The sequence below is a fragment of the Myxocyprinus asiaticus genome, chromosome 24 (genome assembly GCF_019703515.2).
Source record: "Myxocyprinus asiaticus isolate MX2 ecotype Aquarium Trade chromosome 24, UBuf_Myxa_2, whole genome shotgun sequence".
Classification (NCBI taxonomy): domain Eukaryota; kingdom Metazoa; phylum Chordata; class Actinopteri; order Cypriniformes; family Catostomidae; genus Myxocyprinus; species Myxocyprinus asiaticus.
The window spans coordinates 25803023-25822094 of NC_059367.1; the positions used below are offsets into that span (position 1 = coordinate 25803023).

A 19072-nucleotide genomic window follows, 5' to 3' on the forward strand; every position below is an offset into this window, starting at 1 on the left:
AATTGCAGGTCACCAATTTTTTCCAGTGAAGACTGTGATTTCACAGTCAAATTCTTAATACAGTAATTTATTCTAACAATATTTAAAGTCCAAAGGATTTGTGTCTAAAATCTAAAGCTCTGTATGCTGTTTAAACATCCAAATAAGTTTAGTTCTGACATTTTTAATGAAATTAAGATGAGGCGACTTATTTTTAATTGGTGGTATTTAAGTGATTTAAAATTTGCATTCAAATGGCACACAATGACATAATCAGATCATTTTTGCATATTATGCCACACTGAAAATCCTAATAAGTTGAGTCAACTCAAATGATTTAGTAAACCAGTTCTCTCAACTGAACTGAGTAATGGTGTCTCCAAAACTTGTGTAATTAAGTTCACTTAACTTGGTGATCATATAGAATTAAGTAAAGGTAACTTGATGCAAGTAGACTTAACTCAGATCTGCTATTTAAATGTTGTTGTTTTTAACTCAAATTTAGGTCATACAACACTACAGCTTAAATAATGAAGATTTTAACTGATTCTACGTCAGTCATCAAATAAACATATTTCTCCACAGAAATGCAAAGCCTGTTTGCCTGTACTTCATTTGCACATGCTCAAAGAGAACTGAAATAATGTTAACAGGGTCCAAGTTGACCAAAGGGGACACAGATCACTCTAATGACAACATACGAAACAACCATTTGCAACAAAACAACATAAATAATACTACAAAAGAGCTAAACCCTCTATGAATTCTTAACAACAACTATTTAAATGCTCCTGTATGTTCCCTTTGTCAAAGGAAACATAATTAAATAATTTGATCGCAAGGTATTTTCTGTATTCCCAATAGCCTCAATTTTATACTCAATAGTTTGAGTTATTGACACTTAAAGTCTATGGATTTTTTAAAGAAAAAAGTTCAATAAAATGTTTAATTAAGACAACTTGATTGTTCCAGTAATGACAGATTAGGGTTTACAGTATAGCTAAACTGCTAATAATTATGCTAGAAGCTCAAACATTTAAATTATATCCAAACATGTTATGTTTTTAAATCAAAGTTACCAATTTATTAAAGTAATGTCAACAAATTTGCTGAATCATTCAAGAGTGATAGGCTACCAATATGAAATGGTAGAACATCGACATTCACATCTTTGAGAGTCAAATGAACACAAAGATTGTAAACATGTTGTTAATGTATTGTGTTACATTGGGTGGAGTCTACAGACATTGTTTCTCTATTCAAAAAGCCATTTCCTGCTGACTTCCTAGTTATAACATAACAAAAGAAGCAGCAGGTTCCCTGTCCATGGTGCTGAAAACACAGGCGGAGTCCTGTGGTAACTGTACAGAGTACTGAAAATCTATACAATCAAATGAAATAAGTAATCATGTTAAATTATGCTTTAAGATGAAACAAATATTAGTGCAAAGTGACAAGTGTACAAAGTACACTTATTCTAAGGGCAGTCCCACGGTTTTGCTGAAGGGCACCATGATATAGCTCAGTCGCCCCATGGGTTTGAACTGACAACCAACCCAGCTACCAGTGCAGATCTTCAGTCACTATGTTACACAACCTCCTGTTAATGTTGTTAAATCGATGTCTCTTGTTTCCTTACTATACACACAAGCTCATGCCAAGGCTATCTTTCGTTGCCATTCATTACTATCATCCCAACAACTGTTTCGGTTGCGCAACGAAGAAAACCGATGATGGGTCATGCATATTGACGCGGGTCAAAGGAAAACATTGGGCGGATTACCAGGATTGGATGGCACGAGTGATGCAATCACTGCATTTTCCCGAAGCCCCAGCAGCCGCACCTCTGCTTCCAAGATCCCGAACCGGATCACAGAAAATCTGGCCGGAGGACGCCGGGAGCAGAATTTGCCTCACCGAGTGCCACTAATGACAATTACTACCTTCGCCAAGCACACTTTTTACAAAGTGCCTCTCCTTTAGGATTGCTTTTCTCCACGCCAATGCAGCAGGATCAAAGAAACATCATCGACATCAATGGAAAGAGTCGATTGCGCGATTCATGCTAATTTTTGAACAATATTCTCATCAATCGCAATAAGTAAGAAAATATTTAATCGATCGTGCTTTTTTAATGTAACATAATCGTTATATTTATATATATATTATCTATTTCAGCTGTTGCAGTGCAGCTGGTCATAAAGAGGAAGTAAATGTTTTAAAGCGAAACGCGACCTTTACTTTGAGGCGCACTCTGGAGAATTGCGTATCGACTCCGTTTTCGCATCTCTGTCTGGCGACTGATTTAAAACTGATATTGCATCCTAGACATCATATAGTCGATTGGATTTCCCCCCCACAAATAGGAGGATAATTGATCGTTTCTCTTATTCGTCGCATCCTTCTTCATCTTCACCATGAATTACCTGCGACGTCGACTGTCGGACAGTAATTTTATGTCCAACTTGCCCAACGGCTACATGACCGATCTACAGCGGCCCGATCCGCCACAGCAAAGCCCCGCTGCCCCCGAGGTGTCGCCCGGATCTCAAGAGAGGCGTCAATCCCACAGCCAGTCTACGGGCGCCGGTTTCTTTTCCTCCATTTCCAATGCCGTCAAACAGACCACCGCCGCCGCTGCCGCCTCCTTTAACGAGGCCACCGATAGAGTCGGCTCGAGCAATGCCAAGATCCTTCTGGTCATTGATGACCAGCAGACAGATTGGTAAGATCAGCATTGGAAAACATTTGCATGCCAGTATGTTACTGATTCTATAGAAAGCTTCGTATCTTAAATACAACGTAATGCCCATTGACATATAAAGCTCATTCTAGGAAAGGGAGAGTTTCAAATGTATGATGCTGAGAATTTAACGTTTGGCTTTTCAGACTCACACCTGAAGTGCAACTCATGCTAATAAAGGCCAAAAATGAGTGACCATCCAAATGTCGTGACTCATGTGTCTATAGACCTTTCTCGGTCTCACGGGCTCCCACTCTGTCACGCACGCGCGTATATGCATTTGTGGGTGTGCCCGCGCGTGTCTGTGCGCGTTTCACATTTCATTCTGGTTTTGGGTCGGCTGAGAAACAGTGATCCACAGCAAACAAAATTACATTAGGGGCCCCCAGCTGTTTAGTCCAGATTAAATGGCCAGGCGTTATTGAGTTCCAGGCTGACTCAGCTTGGACAAAAAATGAGTTTGTATTCAGTGTTTGTATACTATCAAACCTGAAATGGTGCTCTCAGTAATTCTCAAGAGGGCTAGTGACATATTTACTGAGAATGTTATCTACTGTACATCCAACACTTAACTTCAAACAGAGCTTTACTGTAGTCTCATATGCACTTCAGATGGTCTTCAGTGGAAACAGCAGATGCATTTTTTTTTACCCTTCCTTGGTCTTGCTGATCTTTCAGACCCATTTAGAACCATTTTGAAAAACAGGACAAAATGACCCACAAGACCACAGAAAGATTAATGTGAAGCTATAAACATATGCTATTATCTGTCTATCTATCTATTTATCTATCTATCTATCTATCTACAGGTATCTATATATCTATCTATATCTATATCTATATCTATATCTACAGATTTTGCTCTTATGGAAAGAAATTGGTACTTTTATTCACCAAAGTGGCATTCAACTGATCACAACGTATAGGCAGGACATTAATAACGTGAAAAATTACTATTACAATTTGAAAAAAATGTTCAGAACTTCTTAAACTACAACAAATAAATCTTCCATGTGCAGTAATGACAGCTTTGCAGATCCTTGTCATTCTAGCTGTTAGTTTGTCCAGATACTCTTACTGTAGCACTTGCCATCACGCACCTTACAGTCTAGCTGATCCCACAAAAGCTCAATGGGGTTAAGATCCATAACACTCTTTTCCAATTATCTGTTGTCCAATGTCTGTGTTTCTTTGCCCAGTCTAACCTTTTCCTTTTTTTTTCTGTTTCAAAAGTGGCTTTTTCTTTGAAATTCTTCTTATGAGGCCTGCACCCCTGAGTCTTCTCTTTACTGTTGTACATGAAACTGGTGTTGAGCAGGTAGAATTCAATGAAGCTGTCAGCTGAGGACATGTGAGGCATCTATTTCTCAAATTAGAGACTCTGATGTACTAATCCTCTTGTTTAGTTGTACATCTGGTCTTCCACATCTCTTTCTGTCCTTGTTAGAGCCAGCTGTCCTTTGTCTTTGAAGACTGTAGTGTATACCTTTGTATGAAATCTTCAGTTTTTTTTTGGCAATTTCAAGCACTGTATAGCCTTCATTCCTCAAAACAATGATTGACTGATGAGTTTCTAGAGAAAGCTATTTCTTTTGTGCCATTTTTGACCTAATATTGACCTTAAGACATGCCAGTCTATTGCATACTGTGGCAATTCAAAAACAAACACAAAGACAATGGTAAGCTTCATTTAACGAACCAAACAGCTTTCAACTGTGTTTGATATAATGACAAGTGATTTTCTACTACCAAATTAGCAATTTAGCATGATAACTCAAGAATAAGGTGTTGGAGTGATGGCTGCTGGAAATGGGTCCTGTCTAGATTTGATAAAAAATTACTTTTTTCAAATAGTGATGGTGCTGTTTTTTACTTCAGTAATGTCCTGACTATACTTTGTGATCAGTTGAATGCCACTTTGGTGAATTAAAGTACCATTTTCCTTCTGTAATCTGTACATTATTCCAAACCTTTGGCCACCAATGTGTGTGTGTGTGTGTGTGTGTGTGTGTGTGTGTGTGTGTATATATATATATATATATATATATATATATATATATATATATATATATATATATATACACTATATTGCCAAAAGTATTCGCTCATCTGCCTTTAGACGCATATGAACTTAAGTGACATCCCATTCTTAATCCATAGGGTTTAATATGACGTCGGCCCACCCTATGCAGCTATAACAGCTTCAACTTTTCTGGGAAGGCTTTCCACAAGGTTTAGGAGTGTGTTTATGGGAATTTTTGACCATTCTTCCAGAAGTGCATTTGTGAGGTGAGACACTGATGTTGGACGAGAAGGCCTGGCTCGCAGTCTTCGCTCTAATTCATCCCAAAGGTGCTCCATCGGGTTGAGGTCAGTACTCTGTGCAGGCCAGTCAAGTTCTTCCACACCAAACTCGCTCATCCATGTCTTTATGGACCTTGCTTTGTGCACTGGTGCGCAGTCATGTTGGAACAGGAAGGGGCCATCCCCAAACTGTTCCCACAAAGTTGGGAGCATGGAATTGTCCAAAATCTCTTGGTACGCTGAAGCATTCAGAGTTCCTTTCACTGGAACTAAGGGGCCAAGCCCAGCTCCTGAAAAACAACCCCACACCATAATCCCCCCTCCACCAAACTTCACAGTTGGCACAATGCAGTCAGACAAGTACCGTTCTCCTGGCAACCGCCAAACCCAGACTCGTCCATCAGAATGCCAGATGGAGAAGCGTGATTCGTCACTCCAGAGAATGCGTCTCCACTGCTCTAGAGTCCAGTGGCGGCGTGCTTTACACCACTGCATCCGACGCTTTGCATTGCACTTGGTGATGTATGGCTTGGATGCAGCTGCTCGGCCATGGAAACCCATTCCATGAAGCTCTCTACGCACTGTTCTTGAGCTAATCTGAAGGCCACATGAACTTTGGAGGTCTGTAGCGATTGACTCTGCAGAAAGTTGGCGACCTCTGTGCACTATGCACCTCAGCATCCGCTGACCCCGCTCTGTCATTTTACGTGGCCTACCACTTCGTGGCTGAGTTGCTGTCATTCCCAATCGCTTCCACTTTGTTATAATACCACTGACAGTTGACTGTGGAATATTTAGTAGCGAGGAAATTTCACGACTGGACTTGTTGCACAGGTGGCATCCTATCACAGTACCACGCTGGAATTCACTGAGCTCCTGAGAGCGGCCCATTCTTTCACAAATGTTTGTAGAAGCAGTCTGCATGCCTAGGTGCTTCATTTTATACACCTGTGGCCATGGAAGTGATTGGAACACCTGAATTTAATTATTTGGATGGGTGAGCGAATACTTTTGGCAATATAGTGTATATATACACACACACACACATACTATAAGGTATTAAAGGTGCTCTCACCTTTTAAAAGTGGAGCCAGTTCTCCCTTATGAGCCTATATAATCATTGCCTGCTGAACAGGTGAAATGCATTGTTGACCTCACAGTTTCACTGTTTCATATGCTATTTCGTATTTGCTTTACAGACAAAAATCAAGTGTTTTTGTTAATTATGACACACAAGACTACCAACTGTTCTTTCTTTCTCTAGGACAAAGGTGTTTAAAGGCAAGAAGGTTCATGGTGAATTTGACATCAAAGTAGAACAGGTGGGAACTTTTTCTCATTCAAGTATTCCTTTAAAGGGATAGTTCACCCAAAAATTAAAATTATCTCATCATTTACACACCCTCATGTCATCACAGATGTATGTCTTTCTTTCTTCTGTGGAACACAGGCAAAGATTTTTAGAAGAATATTTCAGCTCTGTAGGTCCATACAATGCAAGTGAATGGTGACCAGACCTTTGAAGCTCCAAAAAGCACATAAAGGCAGCATAAAACTAATCCATAAGACTCCATTAGTTTCAGCTATATCTTCTACCTTTTTTACTATAAATTCTCCTATCTGCCTAGTAGGTGGCAATATGCATGAATAATGTGAATCACCAAAAACAAAAGAAGAAGAATGTAAAAGTGAAAGTGGAGATTTATAATAAAAAAGGACTTAAATATTGATCTGTTTCTCACCCTCACCTATTATATCGCTTCTGAAGATATGGATTAAACAACTGGAGTCATATGGATTACTTTATGCTGCCTTTATATGCTTTTTGGAGCTTCAAAGTTCTGTCCACCATTTACTTGCATTGTAAGGACCTACAGAGATGAAATATTCCAAATCTTCGTTTGCGTTCAGCAGAAGAAAGGAAGTTATACACATCTGGGATGGCATGAGGGTGAGTAAATGATGAGAGAATTTTCATTTTTTGGGTGAACTATTCCTTTAATTTCTCCCTAGTAATAAAGAAGTACACCTCCACTAGGTCATTGTGTAATTAATTAAAATAGATGTTGTCAAAACATTTTATCCAATCTTTTAGCTGACAAGAGATTGTTTGTCCGTCTGAGAGCAAAATTGAATGTTGGGCCTTTGTAATTTCTGCACTGTCATTTGTTTATTGTTTTGAATGGATTTAACTTGGCAAGAGAATAAATAAAAAAATCCCTTGCATTTCAGGATCTAATCTGTTTTTAGAGGAGAATAAAAGAAAATTAATCTGTTCGTTGATGTATAACATCCTTTAAAATAATGATTTATGTTATAGTGGCATGGATAAGGCAACTTGGACAAAAGATTTACAAAAAGTCAAATGTAATTTTGAAAAGAACAACAAGAGTTTTTTAAATATTGCTTGCTATTAAGTTTTTGATAGTTTTGAAGACTTTTAATTATTAAACATCAATCTAGGGATTTCTGTCCCAAGCCTTCAGTAATTTTTATCTTGTTTCCCAGAGACTTTGAAAAATATACAAAATTTTATCCATTCAATTTTTTTTATATAATTAAATTTTTTTCTGTCTGGGGTGTTTTGAAATTACTTCACGTTTTATAACACGTTAGTAAAACACCCTATGTCAGAAAGAGATATAAACATATTCACACAGTAAAAAATATTACAGGGCTCACCTGCTGTTTTGGTCTATTTGCTTTAACAAAGTCACTTCACTGATTACATGTATTGATTAATTCATTGCAACTGGTGATTTTCCTTGATTTTCAAGGCTGATTTCTCTGAGGTTAATCTGGTGGTTCACGCAACGCAAAGCTATAGTTTGGACATTGAGGCCATCCGCAATGGAAACAAAATCACAAAGTAGGTTTCACAACTCTTTTGAATGTCTCTCACTCAACCTAGCCTTTTTCAAAGATAAAGTAAAGTATTCGCTGACATAAATTGTGGGTTTATTATGTAGGTTAATTCAAAGGACAGATTTAGTACATAGTATTGAATTAGGTCATATTTATATATATATTATATATATATTTAGAGCATTAAGATGATAAAGTCTCATATATCTGACTGAATGTACTTTTGTTTACAAATAAAGAAAGTAATATACATGATATCAGAATTATTTTTGGATATGGCTCATAATTATCAATAACTTGTAATTAAACTGTACATCTGTGGTTCTTTAGGTGTTTCAAACCAGATTTTGTGCTGGTCCGACAGCATGCTTACAGTATGGCTAAGAATGGTGACCACAGGAACATTGTGATTGGACTACAGTATGCTGGCCTGCCCAGTGTCAATTCTCTTCACTCTGTCTACAACTTCTGTGACAAACCATGGGTGGTGAGCACTACTCATTTCAGTCCATATTGATCAGTCATTTTAAGGGATAGTTCACAAAAAATGCAAAATCTGTCATAATTTATTCACCCTCATGTTGTTCCAAACTTGTATGGTTTTCTGTCTTCCATATAGAACATGAAATGAGATGTTAGGCAGAATGTTAGCCTCACTCACTGTTCACTTTTACTGCATCTTTTGTCCCTACAATGAAAGTAAATGTTGACTGAGGCTGTCATTCTGCCTTACATTCAATTGTGTGTTCCACGGAAGAAAGAAAGTCCAGTGGGTTGGAACAACATGAAGGTGAGTATATGACATGATCTTCATATTTGAGTGAACTGTCCCTTTAAGGAAGTTCTCAGACATCCAATAAGCGATGTATTAATGCATGTTGTGTCCCCCTTAGTTGTATGGAAAGGATCAATACAATTTCAGATGCATACATAAGAAACACACCATTATTAAAATGTTCACTATTAACTGTTCATGACTACTGATGCACAATATTTGTTTCTATGTCTATGTATGTCTGCGTATGGACCACAGTTTGCTCAGTTGTCCAGACTGTACAAGCAGTTGGGACCAGAGGAGTTCCCACTGATTGACCAGGTTTATTACCCCAACCACAAGGAGATGGTGAGTGTTAAGCCATCTGTCCCTTTCCCTCTCTTTACCAGAAAAACCTGAGCTTCAGGGCCTCAGACAGTCCCAATAGACCCAACACAAAGCTCCCATCTGTGGCAGGGACAGCGGTGCTTGGATGCAGTAAACAGTAAAATATAAAGGGCTCATGCATATTCAGCACCCCAGTTCAGCATAAGCATTGCCCCACTCAGTTTAGCACAGTTAAAGCCCTTTCTAGACTGAAAATTTAGTTTGCCATCTAGCTAAATAAGTTCAGTCTCAGCAATGCCTCAATTAACTTCAGACAAGCATAATTGTGTGAAACATCAGTATACATTTATTATGCAGTCTGTCTTAGTTAGGTTTTAATAAGAGCAGGAGGCGTGCTGCAGTGTTGCCACCTCCTCCTATTACTTCTCTACTGCAGGTATCAGCTTGGTTTTCCTCACGAATAAATGATCCCAGACACACACTTTGGCGGAATGTGTTTACCTCAGTCAGTCTTGCCTTTTTCAAAGATAAAGCACCGTAGTCTCAGACGTAATTCTCTGAGAGCTCATTTTGTGCTTGTGCAAAGAGATCTTGCTCTCACGTTTCTCCTAGTGCAGCATTATACAGAAGATGCCTATCAAGCAACACTGAGACTGAACACTTAACGCATTCTCCTATTAATAAAGAACAGTTTAAATTAAATCAACCTGTTCATGGAATATTCTACTAAATAATTCTGTTAGATAAGAATATACTGTAACTTATCCTTTTAATACTGTGTTAATATCTGAAATAAAAACAGTTGGTCAAAAAGTCTGCTGCTGAAATCGCTCTGTGATTACCAAAGCTTGGATGGGCCCGCAGAGAAAAAAATTATCAAATTATTAATAACTACAGTCTTGAATAACACAAAATTGGTGTTGTTTTAAACCTAAGAAACTCTACTTTACAATGCATGTAGGCATTTGCAGTCAAATCAGAAAGTGTTCCATTTTGATAATTTATTAAAAACTTTGCACTGCACATTTTATTGTAATCGGTAAAAACATCACACTGATCAAATAGCCCTGTGTCATATGTCATTGGAAAGCTTTCAAAGAGTAGAATACAACCAGCCTATGTTTGGTTGTTTTACTCACAGACAAAAATATAGTGAGTAATGGCTAACTACATGTCTTTGACATACTGTACATGTTACATGTAAACAGGTGTTGCTTATATGCTGCATTTTTACTTATAACTTTATGAAAAATAAACGTAACATAAAATATAACATACCATTACTTAGAGGAGGTGATGAACTTTAAAACACACACAGCGTAATAGGATGCATAGATCATTAGATAATCCACACGAAGCACAATGTGCACACAGCACATAATGTGCTATCTGGCTAAAAACACGTTAGCTTTCCTGGATCAGATGACTTCATTGGAAATGAAGTCATTCGTTGTCCAGCATCATGGGACACAAAACCAATCAAATTAGGATTCAAATTTCTGCAACCAGAGGTGGAAGTCATCCAAATATGGGCAGAGTGGATCGTTCACTCTAATTACATATGGCCACCAGGAGATGGCGCCATATACATGATACAGACTCAATGATGGCTCAAATGTCACAGAATGGAACTGAATGAGATCTCATTATTCATGCCTGCATGCTTTGGAGAGAGAGCATACCTTTAGTCATTGTCGTTTTTGCATGTGTAATTAGTTCTTATGTACAATTTTTTACGTTTTATTTGTTTGGAGAGGCTTTCAGACACTTGGGGACGTTTTTGGACAATAGGATAAATTATTTTTGTAATGTTATAATGTTTGATTGCTTTGTCAAATCAACACACAATTTTACTCAGTTACATGTGGGAACAAAAGTGACATGATTGGGAACAAAACAAAAACTACCTTATTTACACCCTGAGATATATAATGTCTCAAGTGTTAATTCTGGGTATGTCACTGAAACAGGAAATCTTAAAAAACACCCTCAGAGCTTAATGGGCACTTACAGCATGGGCACTGGTGATATCCATTTTCTGGGTGAAATGTCCACAGAGTGGCACCAAAGCAAGTTATATTTTTATTTGTAAATGATGTTATAGTCAACAAGAATGAATATTTTATTAACTCTACCCCCAACACAAACCTAAACCTAACCTTTAGTAAAAAATATATGTTAGAGTGAAAGTGCAACCTCCAAATCACGCTTACCATTGTTAATGTGAACACAATTACTTCCTGGTTTCCATGGGACCAGAACCCACATCTCAGAGGTTACTCACACAACATGTTATCAGTAGCACTACAGGAAAAGGTGAACATGTTTAAATTGATGCAGAAATATCTAATGGAGGATGACGTTAGTCAGTTATTTGAATGGGGTCGATTTTAGGGTTTGGAAGCAACATCGATTGAAATTTACTGTCGATTTCCAGTTTAATCATGTTGACCAGTGGGGGTCCTTACTGTACAGGGGTCTGTGGAGTTGCTATGTAAAACATATAGAATTTTGTGTAACACTTTACAATAAGGTTGTATTTGTTATCATGCCATAAATGTAACTGTTGTATCAGTTAATGAACAATACTTTTTCATTTATTAATTTAGGTTGATGTTAATTTCTACATGTAGTGACACATTTTTACATACAATTTCTTTATCCGTTAAATTTAGTCAATGCATTATGACCTAACATGACAACACAATGAAATTTAGCTGAATTAATGCATTACCTAATGCACTAGCTAATGTTACAAAGAGAACCCTATTGTACAGTGTTTCTGAATTTTCAACATGTTTTAAACTGTTGAATGAACATTAACATTAATGATCTGATAAGCATTACATATTTTAATGTTAGTTAATGTTTTAATGAAAGCTGTTATAAAGTACTACCAAGAAAATCTCTAAATAAAACCATTTATATTGGTGCTTTCTGGGTTGAACGAGAGTCCTTTTTTGGTTTTCTTTTCTATGACTAGTATTTAAATCTTAACTTAATATTTATCTCTTGTAATTAGATCACTACACCCGGCTTTCCTGTGGTAGTAAAAATGGGTCATGCTCACTCTGGTATGGGAAAGGTAGGACTAAAACTAATTTTTTTCCAAAACAAATGATGAAATTTTCATTTATTGAATTTAATGTGTTCTTAAATTTAATAGGAAAGCCCAAACTATAAATTTTATTTGTGTAGTGTAATTTTGGTTTATAAATGTATCAATTAAGATTCTCTGTACAGGTCAAAGTGGACAATCAATATGATTTCCAAGATATTGCAAGCGTTGTGGCTTTGACGAAGACTTATGCCACATCTGAGCCTTTTATTGATGCCAAGTATGACATCCGAATCCAGAAGATTGGTGACAATTACAAAGCCTACATGTAAGAAATAATAACAATTGTATTTTTCTAATATCAAATGTCAAAAATGTATATCCAATGGAAATGCATTCAGCAATGTAATTGTTTTTATATTGTACAGGAGGACATCTTTATCAGGCAACTGGAAGACTAACACAGGATCAGCTATGTTAGAGCAGGTGGCCATGTCTGACAGGTGAACATGACTTACAGGAAGTACTTCCTTGCATGACACATGGCATACTATACAGCTCCCATACCATAAATTTAGTTAACCATATTAGAAACCTTATTAGAATGTAACAACATAATTGCTTGTCTGTTGTTACATGTGTTCCATAATTAAACATATATGATAATGCTTTATTATTTCCATGTAAATCTTTATCTTAAAACAAAGTAGTTTTTGCCACAGGAAAGTTTTTGCCATTTATTTTGAAATGAGTAAGGGTAGAGTTAAGCTTTCAGTCTTGCAAAACTGTCAAATATATTAGTGTGTTTTTATACTGTATTAGGCCAGATTTTCCATGTTTGCTGTTAGCATTGTTGTGTTGGTGTGGGTGGATGATTTTTGTGGAAAGAGCAAGGTCATCATTAGCACTTTCTCCCTGCAGGTATCGCATGTGGGTGGATGTATGCTCTGAGGTTTTCGGAGGTCTTGATATATGTGCTGTTGAAGCATTACATGGTAAAGATGGTCGAGATTACATCATAGAGGTAAGAGGTCACAAGCTACTCAACCAACCTTTGAAAAAGCAGGAAGCCTTTAAAATCTTTCTCTGAATATCCTTTTTGCCCTGGGCAAACACTGTGTGTGTCTATCAGGTGGTGGGCTGCTCAATGCCTCTCATCGGAGAGCAGCAGGATGAAGACCGGGCCCTGATTGCTGATCTTGTTGTGAACAAAATGAACCAGACTGTGCCACGCACTTCAGCTCCCACTCCAGTCGGTTCTCAGGTTAATTCACACGCTTAGAATTTTTTAATGAGATTTTTAAAAGCACTGTTCCATGTAACCACAGATCAAATTTTAGCATTGCAAAATAATAATAATAATAATAATTTTCCTAATCAGTATTTATTGTAAAATATATAATAAAATCTTTAAAACAAGATAAATGTACCAGAGAAGCAAAACTGCATAAGTTAATAAGAATTGTTTTCAGAGAATAGATCTTGAATGAAGTTTATTTTTCTTTCCCTATACGCAATCATTGCTTTCTCTTTCTTTCTCCAGTTTGTTAGCATATCTGACCTTAAAACATGAATAAAGAAAACTTTTATTAAGCTTATACAGCAATAAGTAGTGCAATTCTGCTGAATAATACAGTTAAATGGTGTAGTTTTCACCCACCATTCAGTTTTTAACGTCAATTTACATGTTCAGCTGCAAAAATATGGATGCAAAAGCATTAGTCACAGCATGACTCTGAAATCCTCTTGACTGCAGCTCAGAGACTGCTATTCTCCATTATTCCCAAACCTGCGATTTTAATGATTCATGCTCACACAGATGGGAGACAGAGGAAGTGTGATTCTGGTGAAAAATTTCTCTAATTCATAGGCTAGAGACCTAAAGCACCATCCCTAATCACTGCTCTGCATCAAATCGCTTGGTTTAATTCTCTCCCCAGTTGTGTAAAACTGATTGCCTGAAGACTAACGACAGCAATTTTTGTCAGCATCAGTCATTTAAGGATGTTTGTAGTGTAATGTTTGGCAGTTTTAGGTCAGATCAGATTGTAAATCTTATTTGGGATGGAGCCAAATTTTGTTACATAAGTGATTTATCAGATTTTTCAGCACTAAATACTTGTAGTGGCCAGTGTTCTGTTTCTGTAGTGTGCGAAGTGTAATGTCTAATATACTTCTCCTTCTCCATTTCTATTTTTGTTTTGAAATACCAGGGGCCAGCTGTTTCACCCCAACCCATCTCTCAGTCTAGAGTTCCACAGGCACAACAACGCCCTCCTACACAGGGTAAGGGACTACAATACTGCAGTACTGAAAACAACCTTAAAGGTTATAAAGTAATTTTTTCCTTATTTAAAAAGTTTTACTTCTAAAGCCCAAGGTATACTTCCAATTTGGCGTGAACGCTCAGCGTCTGCATACAGAACGTGAGCCTGTCAAAGTATACTCCATATAACTGTGTGCGCGTACACAGGCGGTTTGCGCATCTGCGCTACGACCGCTATGAGATACTGGATTTTCTCTTCAGGAGTTTAGGCCCATAGAGATGTCTTTATATTCGTCAGACTCAAGTTATACAAATGCAGGTATCTCCAGACCTCTTCACACACATGCTCTTGACATGCACATCCAATGTTGTTGTTTTTTCCATCATCTCCTGATGTTAAGTGGTGATTACATCTTCTTATTGCATTTAGTTGTGACGGCAATGGCTCAAATGTGAGTATTACCACCTTGTGGACCCACTAATTAGTGCAAATCCTTGGCCACTAACCTTAACCTATCTGCTAATGACAAGATTTGCATCATGTGTCCTGTGCTGTCTGACCGAATTATACTTTAAATAGCAATGAATAGTAATTTTGAAACATATGTATATAATCATGACTACTCATGTGAGATGAAGAGTTCAGTCATATCAGTAACCTAAAATCTCTTTTACTCTACATGGGGCAGGGGCGCCTCATGGGGGCTGCCATGTTAGAATCACATGACCATCTGAATACTACTCGCTTAATCTCAGTAACTGCCCTGTTATTGGACACTTTAATTCATGGATTAAATGAATCCTGGCTTACTGTGCATAGTGAATTTCTTTAATGGCATTAGTAACTGAAAACTACTGTGTTTGAATGATGCAGCATCCAGGCCACTAGGTGTCAGTGTAAGCCAAGCCAAGTATCAAGTATTTTTTCTAAATATATGGACCTCTGGATAATTGTGTATTTCAATAGTTTGTGGTTATACAGTATTCCAGCCTCTGTTAAGTTCACTCAGAAAAATAAGCTCTGTACAAATTTGATTCTACTCATTTGTTTTTAGGAGGTCCACAACAAGCACCTGCTAGCACTCCTTCTGCTCGTCAAGGAACCCCACCACAGCAGCACTCCTCTCCCCAGGCTCAGGCTCCTGCCCAGCCCCAGTCTGTGATCTGTCCAAATGCCCAGAACCCCCCTTCTCAACAAACTAGGCCACCCAATCAAGCCTCACAGCGACAAGCCAGTCAAGGGGCCACAAGTCAGCAGAGGCCTGCTACAGCACAGGGTCCCCCCCTGCGTGGCCCAGGTGGTTCTCCTCAGGCACAGAGGCCCCAGCAAGGTGGCCCCCAACAGCAGCCTCAGAGGCTTCCAACTGCTGGCCAGGTTCCCAAACCAGGCGGTCAGGCCCAGCAGAGGTCCCAGCAGCAAAGACAAGGCCAGCCAGCCAGGCAGCCAACCCAAGGTGGGCCGCAGCCAACCCAGGATGCCTCACAACCATCCCAACAACAGCAGGGTGGTCCACGTCCCCCCACTACTCAACAACCACGGCCTACTACACAGGGCCAGGGAGGACCAGGAAGTGCACGGCCTCCCTTGCAGCAGAAACCCCAACCTCCGCAGAAACCAAGTCCTGATCACCCAGCCCTGAGTGGATCCCCACAGCTCAAGTAAGACTCTTTTCTTGTCCTCTGTCATATTTTATTGAGAACATTTAGATTGTAAGAGTTAGTTCTCTCAAAAATGAAATTCTGCCATCATTTAATTAACGTTGTCATTGTCGTTCCAAACATGCGCGACTTTCTCTCTTCCATGGAACACAAAAGAAGAATGTTAGCCTCAGCCTAACTTTCACTGCATCTTTTTTCCATACAATGAAAGTGATAGGTGACTGAGGCTATCAATTCCTAACTTTCTGCCTAACATCTCCTTTTGTGTTTGATGGAAGAAAGTCATGGGTTTGGAACGACATTAGGGCGAGTAAATGATGACAGAATTTTCATTTTTGGGGTAAGGAACCCTTTAAGGTATGTAGAGACTGATTTGGATTATGTCCAGTAGAATTCATTCAGAAGCATCTGGGGGTTTTTTCTCTCCATTTGTTGCCATGACTTGCAAGGCAAGTTGCCTCCTTGATAGTTTGATTGACAGTCAGTGTGTAAACTGGGGTTGAATTGAACTGGGAACTTGGCTGTTACAGATCCACCCTGGAACTCTGGGTGTGATCATTTCTAAAAGAGATTAAATGGTTGCCAGGTATTTTGCAATGCTACAATTATTGATCTGAATTAGTTTCTTGACCTACCACCCACTTACAGTGCTGTTTCATACCCATACCCCAGTTCTTTAAACCAATTCACACAGCAAATTGTAAATGGAAAAGCACATTCAAATGCTCTAAATAAATTCTGCGAAGATACAATGTTGATTTGGATGGCTGAGAATTTTAATACAGATTTTGTTTATAATAATGATGATGATGTTTGACAACATTGGTGATGCTAATGATGAATGTGGCTTACACATTTAGGCAGACGAATATTTAAAACAAAGGAGATACAGAAGTATGCACACTAGATGATGATCTGGTATTCTGCATGCAAAAGATGGCTTCACTTCAGTCTTACACCCAAACCGTTCATGCACTTGTTTGTGGAAATTGCATTTTTCTCAATGGAAATGTGCACACTTGTCTATTTTCACTGTCAAGCAGTTATGAGCAAGTATGAATGTGATCATCTTATATTCCCACTATTCCTCAATAAAGTTCAATGGTGATTAATCTGGTATAATGCAGTTTCTTCCATCCAGAACAGAGTACTTTCCTGTATGTATTGATTCTGTCTGTATCACTGAAATGTTCCTCTGCACCTGGTTCTCTATTTAGGAATAGTGGCAGCAAAAATAAAAAATGACAGAATAAAGTGCATGTCTCTACATCCAGAGATGCCATTTCCCATGAGGGCTGATGTAAACGTTGCACTTGAATCATAATAGCTTAAATGAATGACACAAAAGAAAGCACATGAATTTCATTCTCTCTCTCTCTCTGTCTCACAGCTCATTTTTTTTTGCTCTGCCATACCTTTATAAAGCCATCACCATGGGTTTGCTGCATGACTTTAATAGCCTCTTCCTGTCCTCTATTGCCACTTCTTCTCTTTGTAGCAAATCCCAGTCTCTTACCAATACATTCAACATTCCAGAAACGCCGGCCGCTCAACACCAAAGTCCTAGCCAGGATGAAGCCAAGGCTGAGACCATCCGCAACCTTCGGAAATCCTTCGTGAGCCTCTTCTCCATGGAATGAAACTACACACGCACTCAGAAACACACACATATATAATCATACACATAAACCTACATGCAGTAGATGTTGAAACAGAGATGTCATCATATACACTGTGCAAAAAGGACCAATTATATTGCATAATGTCAGATTTGTGCACATCAATTTGCAATGCAACATCGATAAAGCACTGCCTATACACTGCTTAAAGATTGCAATATTGAGTGAGTTATCACAGCAGTATTGCAGTTAAATTTTATTACACAATTTATTCTGTGACCATTAGAAACATTCCCTGTTTTTTTTAGTCCAATTGGGGGGGGGGGGGGGGGTGAAAACACAATAACACTCACTCGCACACACAAACACTCACACTCAGCCCTTTACACTACCTACACAGTGACTGAACCTGCATAAACTTAACACATGTATGCTAATACTTGCCTATCCGTGCATTCATTCCAGGCTCCTATTATGAACTTATCACTGATTATCCTAGATTCTTTTTGAAGTGATAGGTTAAAAGTTTTGGTGGACACTGTTGTATAGTCATACACCCTCACACTTTTTTTCAGATGTGATCTGAAATACATCTGCTATTGTTTGAAGCATGTTCTGTTACAACAAGGAGCACCATCTAACAGTTTTATCAATGCACCACATTGTAATGTAACTAAATGATTTATTGTTTATGCTTGAGCACAGTTTGGATTCTACAATGATGACCCATTGTGATGTTGTTTAAATTTGCACAAGCTTTCATCGTCAAACTAACCATGCGGCTGTTAGCATTAGCCACTTGCGATACTGCTGAAACTGCATGTCACTTAAGGAGAATGTGGTCGCACAATGTTGGTGGTCTTGCTTTAGTAACTGTCGCGTCGTTGCACTTAGAAAATGTAGTCGTAGTGAAAATGTTGTTTCATTCTTGTGAGCAAGCTGTCGCTGCTTCCCTAATGTCCCTTTTCCTGAACAAACAAATGACACACAATCGTACGCCCTTAAATGTTTAATATGCCTAATAAGGCATAAGTAAACACATTGGTTTCGTGCAGTTGCATATGTCTCAGGGATGTCCTGGAGAGAAAGAGACTATGAACTAATGTCTTTGATCATATCAGGTCTTCCAATCCATTACTGCAGAGAGTTAATGATCTGCTATTGTGAAGGCCAATAAAGGGAGATATATGTTAGCTGGTTTTGTGGAATGTATTTTTTATTTTTATTTTTTTCCTGCACGAACACGTTTGCACACCAGTACTGTAGCACTTGAGAACATATGAGGTGAGTGAAAGCTCAGGAAGGTTTGTTTCATCAAGAATGTTTCACATGCATAGGGGAAGGCATTTTCAGCTTTTCACAGCTATTTCGTATGCATGAATGTAGATGAGCTGCCTGTTCATTACACACTGGCCCTATGAAAATGCAAAGCCAAAATTGAAAGCCAAGGATGCCATCAGCAGTCTTCAAAGTAAAA

General features: G+C 38.4%; 1 protein-coding gene across 2 annotated transcripts; it reads left to right on the top strand.

The window, feature by feature from the left end:
- Nucleotides 1-1536: 1536 nt before the first annotated feature.
- On the top strand, nucleotides 1537-17921 carry LOC127415197 (synapsin-1-like). Of its 2 annotated transcripts, XM_051653833.1 has the most exons (14): nucleotides 1539-2080; nucleotides 2158-2704; nucleotides 6291-6348; nucleotides 7804-7895; nucleotides 8222-8378; nucleotides 8925-9014; nucleotides 12016-12078; nucleotides 12237-12379; nucleotides 12480-12554; nucleotides 12973-13075; nucleotides 13184-13315; nucleotides 14265-14337; nucleotides 15373-15976; nucleotides 17475-17921. In XM_051653833.1, exons 2-14 carry the CDS (start codon nucleotides 2397-2399, stop codon nucleotides 17614-17616), a joined length of 2040 nt encoding a protein of 679 aa, XP_051509793.1. In that variant the 5' UTR covers nucleotides 1539-2080; nucleotides 2158-2396; the 3' UTR covers nucleotides 17617-17921. The 2 variants fall into 2 exon arrangements, with proteins under 2 accessions (XP_051509794.1, XP_051509793.1); XM_051653834.1 differs by having other exon boundaries at nucleotides 1537-2704; nucleotides 17513-17921.
- The last annotated feature ends 1151 nt before the right edge of the window (nucleotides 17922-19072 follow it).

Excerpts from the sequence above, each read along its gene's own strand:
- LOC127415197 (XM_051653833.1), top strand. The coding sequence starts at position 2,397 with ATGAATTACCTGCGACGTCGACTGTCGGACAGTAATTTTATGTCCAAC. Across the intron at positions 8,379-8,924 it reads TCTGTGACAAACCATGGGTG|TTTGCTCAGTTGTCCAGACT; the intron begins GTGAGCACTACT and ends TATGGACCACAG. Across the intron at positions 9,015-12,015 it reads ACCCCAACCACAAGGAGATG|ATCACTACACCCGGCTTTCC; the intron begins GTGAGTGTTAAG and ends TCTTGTAATTAG.